We start from the raw sequence: 17,495 nt of genomic DNA on the forward strand, positions 1-17,495 counted from the left end.
CTCCCTGGCCGAGGGGACCCTCGGCACGGACGCACTGGCGTGCAGCTGGCCTCGGGGCCTACACATATATGCGTTTCCCCCAGTGAGCCTTCTCGCACAGACACTGTGCAAGGTCAGGGAGGATGAGGAGCAGGTTCTCTTGGTAGCGCCATATTAGCCCAGTCGGACGTGGTTCCCTCCTCAGAGGAATTCGCCAAGGGGGGACTGTCGCAAGGAGCATCAGTCCTTGCGACAGCCCCTCCTTGGCGAATTCCTCTGAGGAGGGATCTCCTTTCTCAGAGAGGGGGCACCCTCTGGCACCCGCGTCCAGACTTGTGGAATCTGGGTGATCCCACATGTGTATTCTTCCACGGTACGGCTCCCCTCACGGTAAGCCCGTGTCTTTCCCTGGCAGTCGTTCACTGCCATCTCTGCTCCATAGTTATCTCACCCCAGGCGGGTTGAGTCTACCGCAGGGACTTCCATATGTAGTACTGCCCTGGACCAGTCCATATGTGTAATTCCACATGATACCTCCTATGTGCGGGATGGGGCTTCCGTAACGTCCCAACTGGGTACGCTTTCCCAGTGTTATCCAATGTACCACTGTATGGAACAGCAGTGGCGGACACCTCTGCCTAGCCGCTGTCCTATCTTCCGCCCCAGCTGGTGTGAGGGGACTTGCCGGCTTCCGCAGGGCACTGGAGGGGGTCAGCAATAGTGGTGTTTTCCATACGGATCCCAATTCGTCAGTCACGACTGACGTAACGTAGAACGTGACTGACTGAAAGGGAACATCTAGGTTACTTGTGTAACCCTCGTTCCCTGAAGGAGGGGACGGAGACGTTACGTTCCGTCGCCACAGTTGCTGTACCACCGCTGTACGGCCGGGGCACGTAGTCTCAGCTCCTCAGCGAAAAACTGATGTGCGTTTGCACACGCTCTCCTTTTATACCCGTGCTGCGGGGCGGGGTGCACGTGGCGAAACACGCACGCCAACTGTCATTGGCTTGTTTAGTTAACACACGAAGGTGATTGGGCTCTAGGGAGAGAGATCCCAATTCATCAGTCACGACTGATGTAACGTCTCCGTTCCCTCCTTCAGGGAACGAGGGTTACACAAGTAACCTAGACGTTCACCTCAGGTAAAAAAAACAAAACAAATTTTTTTTGAGAAACTGTAGCTGTAAATACAACAACGCTTGTGATTCACAGTCAATTGAACTTGGATTACTGCTTTAATTTTAGACATATGAACAGGACACTGTAACAGTCTCAAAATACTCTGTATGCAACTGCCAAAGGATATCACTCTGACCTTTAAAACATTTCACAAAGAATTTTCCTTCAAAAATCCGGTAGAAGCAGCAAGCCTGAATCTAAAAAAAATATTCTCTTAGGATCCACAAAAATAACCCCTAAAAGAACCATTTCTTCATTCTCCAAGTTGTACAAGGAAGGAAAAGGCACTGAATAGAAAACGTTTAGAGAAAAAGTGTGCTCTTACCATCCTGCTGCTTGAAACGATGAGAGATCAGGACATTTGTTGTTTTTTCAATACCCAAGTCAAGAAGTTCAATTGATTTTTTGCCATATTTGTGGATTCTGAAAACTTCATTTTTCAGTCCTGTTCCATAAATGTAATCCTCAAAAATGTCTATTCTGTATGGTTGTGATATTCCTGTGCAGGCATGAGGTGAGGCAAAGACATTAGACAAACTGAATATTCTAAAACAATTTCAATGGTTAACGATTTCAGGCATAAAAGATACAGGAACAAAGCAAAATACTATCAGATTCCCTTTTAACTGCTCTTCTCACCTTGCTTGCCATCGATTACCACCAATGGATCTGAGCCATCGAAATGGACACTGCCAATGACAGAGAGCTCGGCATCGGCCCAATACACACGCTGGCTGAAGTAATCAAACGCCAACCCTACAGATAAATGACGGGAAGAGAGTTATTTCCATAATAAGATCTTGGCACAGAATGTTAAGAAACATCACGTATTTAAACACTGACACATCTATGTTGGCAGGGTTTACATTACTAAAGCATTACACAAAAGCAACAGCTCACAATAAACCTATTCAGGAAAAGAGAATAGGTTATTAATAACCATAACTGTAATGTGTTTCTAGACATGTAAGACGAGTTTCATTCATCTAGGTCATGTGAGACTGTAGTAGGACTGCAAACAAATTTGAATAGCATCAAACTGGTATAAACAGAACCTTGCTGTTTGTCAATGTGGTGCTAAATTGAACTTTTTAAATAATTAAATAACCTTTAGGGAACCCTTGCTTCAAGGTGGACATATTCAGTACAAAAGCTTCAGATCTGTGTCCTTTTGCTCTTCCTGAAATAAACTCAGCAAAAGTTTGTCCCATATTTCTTGGAGTTAGCGTTGCTTGACTCATTATATTTCCTCTCTTGATTAAAGACTCGGATGTTGCATTTTTGTTCCTTTTCTAGAGATGATGGATTCCTAAAGCTGCACTGGAGGCGTAATATTGGCCCCTATAAAGGAGGCCATGGTTAAATGTAGTGGTACTTAGTGTTTCCCTGAGGAACACGCCTGCAGGTTTACCTAAAGGCATTGCATCTAAAACATTCCCTAAAACTCGGAAATGAGAAAAGTGCTGTGATATACCGAAACAGGATATGAGACCAACAAGCTTCTACATAAATGCATTCAGACCTTGACCTCATGCCCATCACACTGAAAAACACAAAAACATACCTGTGGGTCTCCTAAGGTTCTTGTCCAATAGCACTCTACGCATGGAGCCATCCATCGCACTCTCCTCTATGTGTGAGTGGTCGCCTATTACTGACCAATACATCATCCTGAAACAGGTCAAATCTTTACTTGACAGATGTGGCCATTAAAGGGATAGTTCACCCAAAAATGAACATTTGATGTATATCTGCTTACCCCCAGGGCATCCAAGATGTAGGTGACTTTGTTTCTTCAGTAGAACACAAACTGAGATTTTTAACTCCAGCCGTTGCAGTCTATCAGTCGTATAATGCATGGCAATGGTAACAAAATCTATGAGAGTAAAAAAACATGCACAGACAAATCCAAATTAAACCCTGCGGCTCGTGACGACACATTGATGTCCTAAGACACGAAACGATCAGTTTGTGCGAGAAACCGAACAGTATTTATATCATATTTTACCTCTGCTTTGAGCGCGCGCACGGCATCCGGTGCGTGAGGTGTGTATGCGCTCTGGTGTAGTTTACGTTAATGGTGTGTTGATATCCAGCAATTAACCATAACTTCAGGTGAGCAGGCTCAGAAGTTGGGAATACGTGGAAAGTCACCACTCCCGAATGAGTTCGCGCGAGAGAAAGTAATCTTTTAGTTTTAAGTTGGTTTGAACAATCCGGATAAGTGCAAGTAAGTACCATTTTGATTAGCCGTCATACCTACAATGACTGTGCACTGTGTAAACAATGAGTGACGTATACACGCGAGAGATCACTTCCGGCGCTTGCATAAACTACTCCAGAGTGCGTACACACCTCACGCACCGGATGCCTGCGCGTGCTCAAAGCAGTTGGACATTGTGGTGTTTTAGAGGTAAAATATGATATAAATACTGTTCGGTTTCTAGCACAAACCGATCGTTTCGTGTCTTAGGGCATCAATGTGTCGTCACGAGCCACAGGGTTTAATTTGGATTTGTCTGTGCATGTTTTTTTTACTCTCATAGATTTTGTTACCATTGCCATGCATTATACGACTGATAGACTGCAAAGGCTGGAGTTAAAAATCACCGTTTGTGTTCTACTGAAGAAACAAAGTCTTGGATGCCCTGGGGGTAAGCAGATAAACATCAAATTTTCATTTTTGGGTGAACTATCCCTTTAAGAATGCAAATTTTTTCTTGTACTGTAGGCTATATAAAAATTATTTCAGAAATTCAGAATCCTAAATATTTTTACATTTAATTAGATTTTAAATTTCATATTTTGAAACATGCTCCTACCCTTTGACTGGATTGACAGTAATGGCGTAAGGCTCTCCTGCAATGTCAGTTATCAGACGGGTGCAGTTGGGTCCCTTGAGTTGTCCCACATTAATAGAGTATCTAAGCTTGGTCCAGTGAGCTGTGTAATAACTGAACCAGTGCATCCTAGAGTGGTCTGTCCAGTAGATATTTCCAGTCACCCAGTCAGCTGATACATCTCTGGGTCTGCGAAAGTCTGGACACTGCAAAAGTCACCCGGATAACAAGGTGATTCCCATGTGGGCCAAGACATCACAGAATATTTAAGATTGTATGATAACATGTTTAGGAGAAAATGATTCATAAAAAGTGTGGTCAAAACTTCAGAGACCGTTCTTGGATTTAGGGATAAAACGTAGTTAAAGTTTGGAGAAAGATATTATTTTGTTTAAATATTTAATAAAAACAAACAAATCACAGAGAAGATCAACATAAAATATACTTCTTGTCTGAAATCGCTTGTTCATAAAATAGAAGTAAAATACAAAAATTATGGAGTTAGTATTGACTAATTTAAATTAAAGTGTACATACACAAACGTAGATTGAATGTTTTCAGTATTCTGCGGTCATTAAATGTACTGTATGCAGGTCAGAATTAATAAATTAATTAGGAAAAAAAATCCAGAAAATTCCTGAGAAAATATGATGATAGACTCCACACAAGACCCACAATACTTACTATGATGCCAACATTTGTTTTAGTTTGACTCCTGTTTAGGATATCTTTGTAAAAAAGTCCACCGGGATTAAACTGAGTAGCCCAGATAAACTTTTGTTGGTGATACAGAGCATCCATCCCAATGATGCGGGCATTTTCCTCGATGCGAGCATGTACTTTATGTCCATGGCTCTGGTTAAATGGATACACAAAACTTCGGATTTCAGTGTCATTAGCTATGTAGAGCACTCGATCTTCTGGTCCTGCCCGTTGAGTTATTAATATGCAAAAAAAATGAAAAGTGGCTAAATTCCATTTAGGGTTTAAGACAACAGTTTGACAATTACAGATGCATATAAATCATTCTAGCACAGCAATATGCATTCTAATCAATCAGTAATCTTTAATTCAAAGTCAGTACTTTAAAGGAAGACAATATACTGTATAGTTCTTAAAACATTCAGAAATATAAATGTACCACAGAATTACTACTTATGTTCGAAATGGCTTAAAATGTATATTTAGGCCCTGTGTGTTGAGGTAATGTATGAAAAGATCTACCAAGTCATTCACAGTCTAAAATAAAATCTCACAGTGAAGCTAAAGGTCAAGTCAATAGAAAATATAGATCCTTACCTTTTGCTATGCAGCTACCATTCATATCCTTATAATTTTTGTCACATGTACATTTGTATGATCCTTTTGTGTTGGTGCAATAGTGAGAGCAAGTGCCAAAATTAAGACACTCATTGATTTCTGCAAAAAAAGAGAAGAACAAAAGTCAGATTTCGAGGAATAGCGCTTTCTGGAAACTGTAATATTCACTATGTGGCTTTTTTCCCACATGCTGAGTGCTTGAAAATAAAACGTCTGATGTGGTCTGCTCACTGCATCTCATTGATCTTTATTCCCAGAAAAAAACATTATATGTGAGTGCACAATCCTTTAACTGGAAATGTTCTTTTATATGCAAAACATTTCAGTAGGTTAAGCATTTTCAGGAGCTTAAGCTCAACTTTGGCCTCCGATTTGGTCTTACCACACAGAGAGGAAAACACTGATCCTAGACAAATTTTTGATCCTTGAAAAAAATCTAGCTATTTCCAGCCAGCTGTAGACCAGTATACACAGACTTGATGAAAAGAACAGGCATTTTGAATCTCAAAAAATGTGTGGAAAACATTGAAATTATAAAATGACTGACAGGACAGGATTCATAGCAAAACCTTGCAACCAAATAGTGTACAATTTCTGCACCACTAGCAAGGAGAACTGACAAAATAATGACTGTTTTCAAACAAGTGTCAAACATTCCCCAATCTACCATGTTTGGACAAACAGGTCCAAACTTGGGTCATTGGTTTGGGCCAGTTTCAAAGATATCTGCCCTGGATTGATTTTTAGAAGACATATTTACATTTTTGACAGCATATAAAGTAGCTTATCCTGCTGTGTGTAATGTTTTTATGTGAAATAATTTAATTAAAATTAAGAAGAAATACATTCATTTAATAAATGCATTAAAATAAATCCTCAATCTTATTAATTACACACATACACTGTTACCAATACATTTAAACATCAACTCATATTTTATGTGCTAAAGCGCATAAGTAGGTCTAAAACAACATGATAACTATATCCCATTGATATATCAGATATATATAAAAATAGAGGAATTCTTGTCCCACCATTTTAATTTTCTAGGGAATTTCAAACATTAATTTCTAAACCTTGTTGAGCTAATGTTGTTCTGCACAAAGACAAAGACTGCAGTTCTGTTTGGTGCCACAGGTATGGCAGAAATGGCACATTTCACCTTTAAATTGAAAGTCTAAATCCACATTCCCCCCTCAGATAAAGCAGTGAATCATTTTTCTGAACGCTAACAGAATCAGGTAAGATAGTCTGACAGTACCTTCACACTTTCTGCTTCTGAGATTTCTCTGAAAGCCAGGTTTGCAGTGGCAAATTGCATTTGTGTTTGTATGATTGCACACTGCATCCTCCCCACATGGGTTCATCCTCTTTCCACATATGTCTCCATTTGAAGCTGGAATGAGAGAGAGAGAGAGAGAGAGAGAGAGAGAGAGAGAGAGAGAGAGAGAGGGGGCTTTGAAGTGACATACTTTATTTATACTTACACCCAACTGTCACAGTGCATGATGGAATTTGTTTTTGTATTTTGATGCTTGGTCATAGCCAACAAATAAAAAATGTATAAGAAAAAACTCATCTGGAAGATAAGCCTGAATGATATTGATATAACAATTCCAGACATACAACACGTTTCCATATAAACCACCAAGAATGCCTTTAATCTGACAATATTGCTTGTTTTGCGACAGATTAATCTGAGAGATTTGGTATTGCATGCAATTTAGTACACATACAAGCCTTGCAGTCCTGTTCATCTGATCCTCCATCTCCACAATCATCAAACAGGTCGCACTGCAGTTGTGCGGGTATACATTTACGATTATTACAGGTAAACTCTGCCTTCCCACAGGGCTTGGGCCTAGATGACACAGCCTCTGATTTGGGTCCCATAGAAAAGAAGAAAAGACACATCCATTTCAATCCAAACTCTAGGTAGCACCTTATTCATCACCACCCAAAGAGTCTTCAATCAAATTTACTGTGATCATGCGAGTGATTAATGAGCACTACGTATCCGAACGACCTCAGAAACTGCTAGCAAAACAATAAAATCGCTCAAATCTAGACTAGATGCTTTATTTGTCAATTAAAAAAACTTATGGCACAAAAGATGGATTTCCCATTGTGCTGGTGAGGATAAAGTTATCATCAGAGACTTGTGAATGAGCCTACCACATTCATCTTCATCTGAGTTGTCCCCACAGTTATCCACATTGTTACAGATCTGATCAAGCCGTAGACACACTCTGTCATCTCTGCAGCGATATGGCCTTGCTGGAGGACAAGGTAGTTTGGCTATAGAAATGAAAACAAAATGTTACAGTATACAGTATGTGCAGATTTTTCTGCTTTGTAATGCAATTGACTGCTTCATATACTGTATATTTATATATATACATATATATACTGTATGCATATACTGTATGTATGTATACATGTACTGTATATATATATATATATATATATATTTATATATATATATATATATAGTCAAAAATTTGGAAACATGATTTTTAAATGTTTTTAACGAAGTCTCTCACCAGCGTTCCATTTATTTGATAAAAAAACTGTAAAAACATTAATATTGTAAAATATTATTACAATTTAAAATAACCATTTTCTATGTGAATATATTTAAAATCTAATTTATTCATGTTATTCAAAGTTTAATTTTTAGCATCATTACTCCAGTCTTCAGTGTCACACAATCCTTTGGAAATCATTCTAAAATATAAATATTTTAGAACTATTTTGACAATTACCCTTATGTTGGAACCTGGAACCACTAGTATAAGTGATGCATTTAATTTGTAATTCAGCCAGTGACCCTTACATACAAACGGAGTTTAACATCAGAAAACTCAAATGAAAGAGTTTTGCCCAGCAACACAAGCCTTTCAATTCTGAATCAGAGTTCAGCAAGCAAGAAGCGCCACAGTAGGTCATGCAATTCCACTGGGAGAGATAAATATCCTACCGCACATCTCGGAGTCTTCATCAGAGTTGTCTCCGCAGTCATCCTCACCATCGCACACCCACACATGCAGCTTACAAAGGGTGTTGTTGCAGATGAACTCATCGGGGCGACAGAAGGAAGCATCTGAATAAACAACATCAAACTGGTTTTAAACTGCAACACATGGATATTTTGCTGAATTAAACAGGGTTATGACAACCTGAATGAACACATACATAGTAGAAGCTATGAAAACTGCTTCAGAAACAGTTATATTAATTCACTAATATAGTACCAATGTCATGTATCTATCAATATAAAAGATTCCTAAAGTTTTTAAGTACAGTTGCTGGTTAGTGGTTAGTCCTCATACCATGACCACAGTTCTCCTCATCGCTGTGATCCACACAATCGAACACGTCATCGCAGCGCCATCGTTTAGGGATGCAGTGAGCATGGTTTTTGCACAGAAACTCATCTTCTCTGCACTCCTTGACACAGTCCATCTGGTGTGAGAACAACAACGAAAGCCCAAAATACTTTCAAGAGGAAGACTTTGCTGCACTGGTGAAGTATAGAACATCTCTGTTTCCATGGATTCAAGCATGAGTCCAGTACACAAGATGTTCAAAAAGATATAATGTTTCAAATACGATGCATGTTTATCTCACAGTTAATTAAAAACAATATGCCATCATGTTATTGCTTGTGTGATGCACATATAATCAAATACGAGCTTCTGAACTCACATATGATATCTTGAACTAGTGATCTATGTAATGTATGTCTTTAGTTTTGCATCTTTTGATTACTGTATCTGATTAAATGAATAATTCCAGTGTGGAGTTCAAAATCCATCTGAAAACAGTTTCAGTCGTGGCTAGTTTAGCTGATTAATTAGCTATTGGTGCTAAGGTCAGTTTGTGAGACCATCACCTAGTTAAAGCTGGTAAGTAGGGAACCTATGAAATTATAATTTACTTTCTTAATACATATTCCTGGTATTATTGTGCACAATTTATCAGCGCATGTTATGCCAAAATTCTTCAGTGAAATTTAATAACTTGCTCTGCTGCTGATCTACTTTCCTTTTTAGCTCAATTCCTCTTTTTTTCGTGTTTCAATCAGAAATATTTCAGATTATGGATGCAGAATGGGTTTTGAATGTTTTTTCTTGTTGATTTTCAGCTTGAACTGACTGACCAGTTTGTCTACTTTTATCTGCTGTGATCTGTTTTTTTTTCCAGAGAGGTTTTATAGTGGCTAGTTGTATCCTTCTTAAATCTTTTCCCAATATATCTACTTGTACATGTCTTTGTTTTTGTTTCACGACTGCACTTGTGCACAGTTTCTGAGAGAGGGGCGCTTGATGTAAGGCGAGAAGGTCTTGCTAGAGGACTGACCTCATCAGAACTGTCCAGACAGTTGTCATGTCCATCACACCTCAGGCTGGCAGACACACAACCTCCGCTGGCGCACACATACTCATTTAGAGAGCAGGAAGGAAGCACTGCAAAACAGATAACGGGTAAAAATCCACCCTCACATACAGATACAAACACAACTGATGTGTATAGGAAGGGTGAGGTAAGATGTGTCAGTGGTTAAGCTGTGTCACCCATCTTAATCTAATATTTTTTTGCGCATCTATGTACATTTTCAGTATAGCAAGGAAAAGGATTTGTCAAAACCATTTTATCCAGGTCTAAACATATATATCAAACAAAATAAAGAATTGCAAACGTATTAAACATTCAAAAATTATTTGGCTAAAGGTTAGTCATAATTTTTTTTACATTTTTCTAAAATTGTAGCTGTAGAGTAAACAGCACCAGATTTCATAGCAACAAATAGTGAGCTTATATTCAAAATAGAAATACTATTATAAAATGTTAAAAACTGTTTTACTAACTTCAGATATTCTGATTAATGTGCAAAAAAAAAAAAAAGATTTCGGAATTGGAACGTGACACGTCTTCGTTCAAAAAGCAAAATGCACATACAATATTGAGGCATCTAAATAAGTTCTTAGGTTAAATTAAACTTTAATGAGTAAACACACTAGAGAGCTGACTAAGGCACTTGTGTTTATGCAACGTGATCTCATGATAATTCGTATGTATTTTACGTAAAATGTGGTTCTATAAAACGTACATTTACTTACTTGGCTTTGTTTGCATGTTCAGACCGATCGGTGTATGACATCAAACATGATAGCACAGAAATAGTGCAAAAACAGCCAATATGGTGTCTCCTGTGAGGAACAGACCCAAATCCAAGCCTTTTTTGACGATCTGCTTGCTTCTCCATCCCGAGCAGCCAGCGAGTCCAGTGACCGTGAGCAGCAAAGCCCGCACTGACTGACGCTCTCTTGCGTTCCTTCACGAGTTCACGGAGTGGATAGGGAAAATTATCTGGATGATATTTTCAGCGATTAAAAACATAAATTCTGCTCTGGATCACACAAACCTACTGTATTCCGCCAGAGAGGACTGTGGGTGCAACACATCATTTGGATTACTTTTAGTACTGCTTTTGACATTTTTGCAATAAATAAATGATTGTAATGTTAATTGCATTTATCTGTCTGTCATGTTTTTCTTATACTGTACATAAATGTTTAGGCTTATAGGTAGGAGTGGAATTAGCGACTATAAATATATTTTAATGCTATATTGTTATTAAAAGTTTTATTTTCCTGCGTATTTCGGTCATTTGCATTTTATATCCTTTATATATCGCTATAAAATGGGTAGGTTAAGGGTTCTAAAAATAAAAATTGCGTATTAATAAAATGATAAAAATGCATATTCGCTATAAAATGGGTAGGTTTAGGTTTGGGGGCAGGTTAAGGTGTCTAAAAATCTAAATCGCCTATTGATCAAATGATAAAAATGCATTGATATGAATATCTAAATGATATAAAAGATACGTAAATATTTGTACGTTTTTTAGCTAAAAATACGTAGCGATTTGTACGTTTTAATCGTTGAAATACGTTTAAATTGTACGTTTTAGCATGATTAAAAACATACAAAAGTGTACGTTTTGTGCTTGTAAATGTTGCGTATTAATACCTACGTATAAACATGAGACCAGGCTGGTTTATAATGCACAAAATTTCTGAAAGACAAAAAGTGAGCTACAGCATTTGAACTTATCAGACAATGTAATCATAAAACATTTAAAGCTGAAATTTTGTTTGCACACCATCTCCCATCCCAGGTTAATGTGCAGAGACAACCATAATTTATAGTTTTTATTAGACAAAAAGTGCAAACATATTTGGTTCTCACCAGCTATGACAAAATATTTGAGAATCTCAAGCATTGGTGCATTGGCGTGAGTTTGGAGCTGGAGTTTGAAGGGGAATGTTTAGGGAAATAATTGGAAAGGTATGAATGTTTGGTAATGTTAGTGGTGCAGAAATGATACACTTCAGCTCAAAAGACCCCCAAATCTGATAAAGTTACCTGTTCCGAGGCAATTTCTCTCATCTTCCCCTGTCTTACAGTCTTCCTGGCCATCGCACAACCATTTACGGGAGATGCAGAGATTGTTGTGGCATTGAAACTGATCCTCTGCACAGTGAGTCTCACAATCCTTCTGAAAATGCACAAAGCAAGGGGAAACGTACTACTGTGTCGTCTCAAACTTCAGTTTGTATCGTTTTTATTATTTTCGGGCTTGTCACTGTAATACTCTGGGAGGCAGTCAGGACAGAATTTTAAGGTTTGTAAATCACATTTGAAAAATATCCACTGTCTTTCATGACTTGCTGATGAAGCCATAAGAGTATGAAGACTAATGTTAAGATTAAACAGCTTTGAGATAAATGGCTCAAAGGGAATGTCTGGGAAAAGAAGACAACTGCTGTGATGTCCTCGAATGACATCTAGCATTCACTGACCTCATCTGAATTATCAGCACAGTCATAGTCACCATCGCAACGGAAGCGCGCTGAGATACAGTCCCCACTGATGCAGGCAAAATCCTTATGATTACAGGTCACTGGCTCTGCAAAGAGGAGAGCAGAATAAGACAGCTAAAGCGGCACAGCAACCCTGACTGTGCCCTGTGAAGCTGCCTGCATTGAAAACACTGAAGTAAACCTTTGCAGAGGACAGCAGTGAGGCAGCAAGAGCAAATCCAAAACTGCTAAAGTGGCCTCGCACTTGGACAAGAGTTGGCATTGTACCATCTGTTACCAAGGCTCTTGAAAGTTTGCCAAGAACTTAAAAGGAGCTATTTGCAGATTTGCTATTTGCAATAGCCTAATCAGCAATTAGAATGTCTAATAGGGCTGTTCTCAAAGAGAGTCCACAGGCTCTAATGGCTGGAAAAACATGTTGGGTGGTTCGAAAAACCTGTTAATTTAAACTGTTTGAAATTGGTTGTTGATTTAACAACATAATGTACGAAAAAGGGCCATTAAAGCAAAGGCATTTTGGACATTATACATGCTCGTTATTTACTCAGGCTCCTGTCATTTCAAACCCATATGCTTGTATTTTTAGACAATAATTTTAAAACTAAGAAAAAACAAATCTGCATATAGTTTTATTCACAAATTTGGAGTTTCTAAAAGAAGTCTGTTATGCTCACCAAGACTGCATTTATTTGATAAAAAATATAGTAAAAACAGCAACATTATGAAGTAAATGCAATTTAAAATTGTTATTTTTTTATTTTATTTATAAAATATTAAATTATTTGTTTTATGCTGACATTTCAGCAGGCATTACTTCAGTATTCAGTGTCACAAGATCCTTCAGAGATCATTATAATATGCTGATTTAGTGCTAAAATAATTTATTATTAATTCAATTCAATTTAAGTTTATTTGAATAGCGCTTTTTACGATACAAATCGTTGCAAAGCAACTTTACAGAAAATGTAGTTTCTACAATAGTGGTGACTGTCAGTTTATGTGCATATGGCAGAAATGTACGGAAAAATCAATTAAAGATGTAATCAAATATTATTATTATTATTAACAGTTGTGCTACTTGTTGCAGCAGGAAAGTGAAAGTGCAGGATGTGAATGCTACTTAATATTTTTTCTTCCAAAACTAAATAATTGGCTCTTTTTATTTGGCAAAACACCATTGTATCATAATAGTATCAACTTATTTTAAAAATAGATAGTCTTAATATTTATAAATGGTTCTAACAACATAATACAAAACATTTATACAGTTTTTTGTTAATTAAAATCAACTAAATTGTGAACATTTTGTCAATAAAAAAGCCAATTAAAAGATACACTTTTAAAGAGCAATTACATAGATCTCCTCCTCTCTATTTACCATGTGTTGCTATTTCTTCCCCCCCTTCTTGTTTTTGTCCTATTTGAAGTTTGACAGGCCATGATAACTACAAACAGTCATATGGAAAGAACATATGGGTTTGGAATACAAGTAAAAAATGACATGGCATAAAACACACATAAATAGTTGATCTTTCTCTTTGTCAAGGGAATCTTCTGATGAATCATTAATGAGGTTCAAAAGACTATGGCTCTGATCCAAAACTTAGTGAGCTGCACAACACAAACAGTAGGCAGCCTATTTAAGGCATGTTTCAAAAGGCACTTTTATCTTTACCCTTTTACCAGTTTTTATAATAAATAAAGATAATAAAATTTGATTAAATAGAAATAGAATAGATAGAGCTAGTGTTAGAGGGTCAAGTAATTATTATAATAGTTAAAAAGAAAACAAGTAGAACAGAAAAACAATAGAGAATAACGAATAACGCTAGTGTTAAAGGGTCATTTTTTATTATTTAATAAATAAAAAGAAAACAAGTAGATAAAATAGAAATAGAAAAGAGAGTTTTAGTGATAGAGGGCCAAGCGTAGATAGAAGAGACGTTTCTTGAATTCAGTAAATTCTAAATGAATTAACATATTCAATAAATTTGCCAATACTAATTTTCCTTCTGCTTTCTGAAGTCTGGTCAGAAATTATGAGATTAATTGCAATTAATTTAAATACTGAGGTAACATTTTATAGAAAAAAAGATTATTTGTAATAATTTTATTGAAGACTACATTAATGTATAAAAGTTTGGGGTTATTAAGATATATTGATTAACAGTGACACTTTCTTTGTTTAATAAATAAATAAACATGTTTCATATAAATGCTGTTATTTTGAACTTTATATTGATCAATGAATCACTGTTTCTACTAACATATTAAGCAGTACAACATTGATAATAAAGCTCAGGATGATTTCTAAAGGATCACTGAAGGCTGGAGTACTAGCTTTGCCATCACAGGAATACATTTTTAAAACATTTAAAAACATTAAAATAGAACAGTTATTTTAAATTGTAAAATTATTACTGTTTTTACTATATTTACTATATTTTGATCAAATAAATGTAGACTTCCTTCATTACGTCAACAAATCTTACCAACCCCACATTTTTAAACTTCTGTATTTTTTTTAAAAGTAAGAAAAAACTGCATATAATTTTGTGTTTATTAGAACATCATGTATTTAGCTTAGCTACATGCTAAAGGGAAGCTCTGCTGAAATCAACTGTGAGTGAAGTCTCCTGCATGCTTTGTTTGAGGAACGTTATTTATATGCAGCCTGGAGTTGCTGCCTAAGCAGAGTGTTCCAAATCTGTCATTTACGAGGTTACAATTCAATTAGGAATGAAGCTGCTTATAGAGACATTTATGTGAACCTCTACTGCATATTGCAATTTTTCAGTATAGATCAAATGATTGGTACTAATAAAATGAGGTACACAGCCTGTTTGTTCAATATAGAATACAGAAAGATACTCAAAGCAAAATATGCCAAGCGAACCCTCAGAAATTGTTTTGCCAGTGTATCGCCACTTTAAATGTCTGGAACACATAGTGAGACCACCGCTGATGTGCCACTGTCAAACTAAATCAGGCAGTCAGGCAACTAAACAGGCCCAGGGGAATTGTTACAAGCTACAGCTAATAAAAGCAGAGTGGTTCATGATTAAAGCTGGCCTCACTCCATCAGAGAGAGAAGACTGCGGGAGCATACAGAATTGACATTAGTCCCAATCAGGCTTTCAGACGGGTATGCGCGTGTGGCTGACCGAGGCTCTGATTTGTGAATAATAACTGCGGATCACTCACCACAATTGGCCTCGTCAGAGCCGTCAGCACAGTCTGGGTCTTCGTCGCACACCCAGAGCTTTGAGATGCAATGCATGGTGGCCTTGCACTGGAACTGGTCTGGAGAACATGTGCTCTCAGCTGGAACATTAGGGCAGACAGAAAATAGCAGGTTATTTATAAGGCCAGTGAAAAGTTATTGTAAGAGTTTGAGGAAAAAAAAAACATTTAAACCTTTTGGTACTTGTAAAGGTCATGCATATGATTCAATAAAGGAAGAATTTATGTGACCTCTTCACTTTCTTTATAATATGACAAGGTCTTCTGCAATTACCATCCAAGAATGGAGGAAATGACAGCCTAGAAGTGTTAGTCAAGGCTGGTCATAAAAAGGTCAAATGGGGAGTGATATATGGCATTTCTTCAGCTACAAGTAATTTGCAGGTTTTTTTTTTTTCTATGACTAAAAGATCTCGATTTATTTTTCTGTATGTTGTATGAAGGTCAAATTAAAATGCCTTGGATTTTTTTAAATGCCTAAATCATATACTTTTGCTACTTTTAAAATGTACTTTATGCATTGACTTTACTGTTTTACTGTCTCAGGCTTCATTAGAAACCCTCAAAAATATTAATATATTCATAAATAATAAATTACATTAGCCTCACAAACTCTAAAACACATGTAAAACATTTCAATGTTTATTGTATTAAACTATTTATGGCTTATATTGAGTTTTACACAAATGACCTCAGTTCCCTCATTTGTGACCTTGACCAACAATTTTTCAACAATTTCAAATTTGTGCTTTTGATAATCGGGCTGGCAAAAGTGTCACAGTGAAGTTATGCACACTTGAGACGAAATATGAAAATGGTGAAAACTCAAGGTAAAAGAAAATTCAAGTTGTTTTTTTAATCAGAGAACGGGATTTTCATTGTCTCTCAAGATGTATAAAATTAGGCTGAATAATACATTATTTTAAAACAATATTTAAATGTTTTTATTTTGGATTCATAAAATAAAATTAACCTCAGCGAGACAAAATGTCTGCCATCTTATATATATATATATATATATATATATATATATATATATATATATATATATATATTAAAAAAAACTTAATTTCCACCACAGTCATTTCCAAATGGGATGTGGTGAAAATGTCCATGACGGATCAGAAAAAAAATATGACGACAAAAAAAAAAAGTGCTTGTCTGTAGCATACTGTGCGGTAAAATTTAGTGTGAGTTTGAAAAATATAAAAAATGTACTTTCTAAAAGCTTATAGACATTTCCACTCCAGATGACTTTGTTTCTCAATGACAATTATTGCTACCATTCCCAGGAAAGGGCCTTTTCTTTCAGAATACCTAATAAGCACCTGGCTATCCTTTTAGCTCCCAAACCAGCCAACTTGTTTGGTGGGATAAAAGCCACATTTGAGATCTGTCAGTCTGGATCATTAAATTCACAGGGCAAAAATTTGGCAGAGTTCGAACAATTCTGTCACAACACCCTTTAGTTTACGAGAATTAGGCCCATTATTGTCAGTGGTTAATGGAGGGAGCAGAAAGTGTCATGGCGTAGCTTACGGCAGTCTGTCTCGTCCTCTCCATCCCCACAGTCGTCCTGTCCGTTGCAGCGAAGATTTAATGGTATACACTTCTGCTTTCGGGTGCACTTGAACTGGCCTGACAGACAGATGTATGTATCTGCAAATGGGGGGAGACATTACAGTGAGAAAAAACATTAGATTTTGACCATCAAGCTGGATCAATGCAACACGATCATCCATATTCCAGTTGAATTTGATTGCTTCAGAAAAGACGGGATGCAATAAGAATAAAACTGAGATGATTGCAGAAACAATATTATTTGTGTTAAAAGCACTAACGTCTTGAATCGTAAATCAGTGTTGTTCCAATACATCCCAGTTACGATAGTTAAATGACAAAACACCCTGTACTCTTTTCTAATACTTCTAAAGTGGATATCGATCGTTTGATAGCGGCAAGAGTCTGTATAATTGAGCATTCAGAGACTGAAGATTTGTTGCTGATGAAAATTCTAGGCAGATTTTTCTCGCTCGTTCTC

At 36.9% G+C, this 17,495-nt stretch overlaps 1 protein-coding gene across 1 annotated transcript in view; it reads right to left on the bottom strand.

Moving 5' to 3' along the window:
• The window catches only part of lrp1bb (low density lipoprotein receptor-related protein 1Bb), a 373,072-nt gene that overhangs the window by 32,623 nt on the left and 322,954 nt on the right, over positions 1-17,495 (bottom strand). The window contains exons 65-80 of the mRNA XM_016288691.1: positions 16,994-17,113; positions 15,416-15,535; positions 12,191-12,297; positions 11,754-11,886; positions 9,684-9,790; positions 8,654-8,786; positions 8,302-8,424; positions 7,497-7,619; positions 7,058-7,198; positions 6,583-6,717; positions 5,301-5,420; positions 4,686-4,927; positions 3,984-4,207; positions 2,726-2,832; positions 1,801-1,917; positions 1,487-1,660 (exon numbers count right to left, since the gene is read on the bottom strand). Of these exons, the coding sequence (XP_016144177.1) occupies positions 1,487-1,660; positions 1,801-1,917; positions 2,726-2,832; positions 3,984-4,207; positions 4,686-4,927; positions 5,301-5,420; positions 6,583-6,717; positions 7,058-7,198; positions 7,497-7,619; positions 8,302-8,424; positions 8,654-8,786; positions 9,684-9,790; positions 11,754-11,886; positions 12,191-12,297; positions 15,416-15,535; positions 16,994-17,113 (2,226 nt within the window). The remainder of the gene's footprint in view (positions 1-1,486; positions 1,661-1,800; positions 1,918-2,725; positions 2,833-3,983; positions 4,208-4,685; positions 4,928-5,300; positions 5,421-6,582; positions 6,718-7,057; positions 7,199-7,496; positions 7,620-8,301; positions 8,425-8,653; positions 8,787-9,683; positions 9,791-11,753; positions 11,887-12,190; positions 12,298-15,415; positions 15,536-16,993; positions 17,114-17,495) is intronic.

Source organism: Sinocyclocheilus grahami, unplaced genomic scaffold (assembly GCF_001515645.1).
Source record: "Sinocyclocheilus grahami isolate Dianchi unplaced genomic scaffold, SAMN03320097.WGS_v1.1 scaffold233.1, whole genome shotgun sequence".
In the NCBI taxonomy this organism is placed as follows: Eukaryota; Metazoa; Chordata; class Actinopteri; order Cypriniformes; family Cyprinidae; genus Sinocyclocheilus; species Sinocyclocheilus grahami.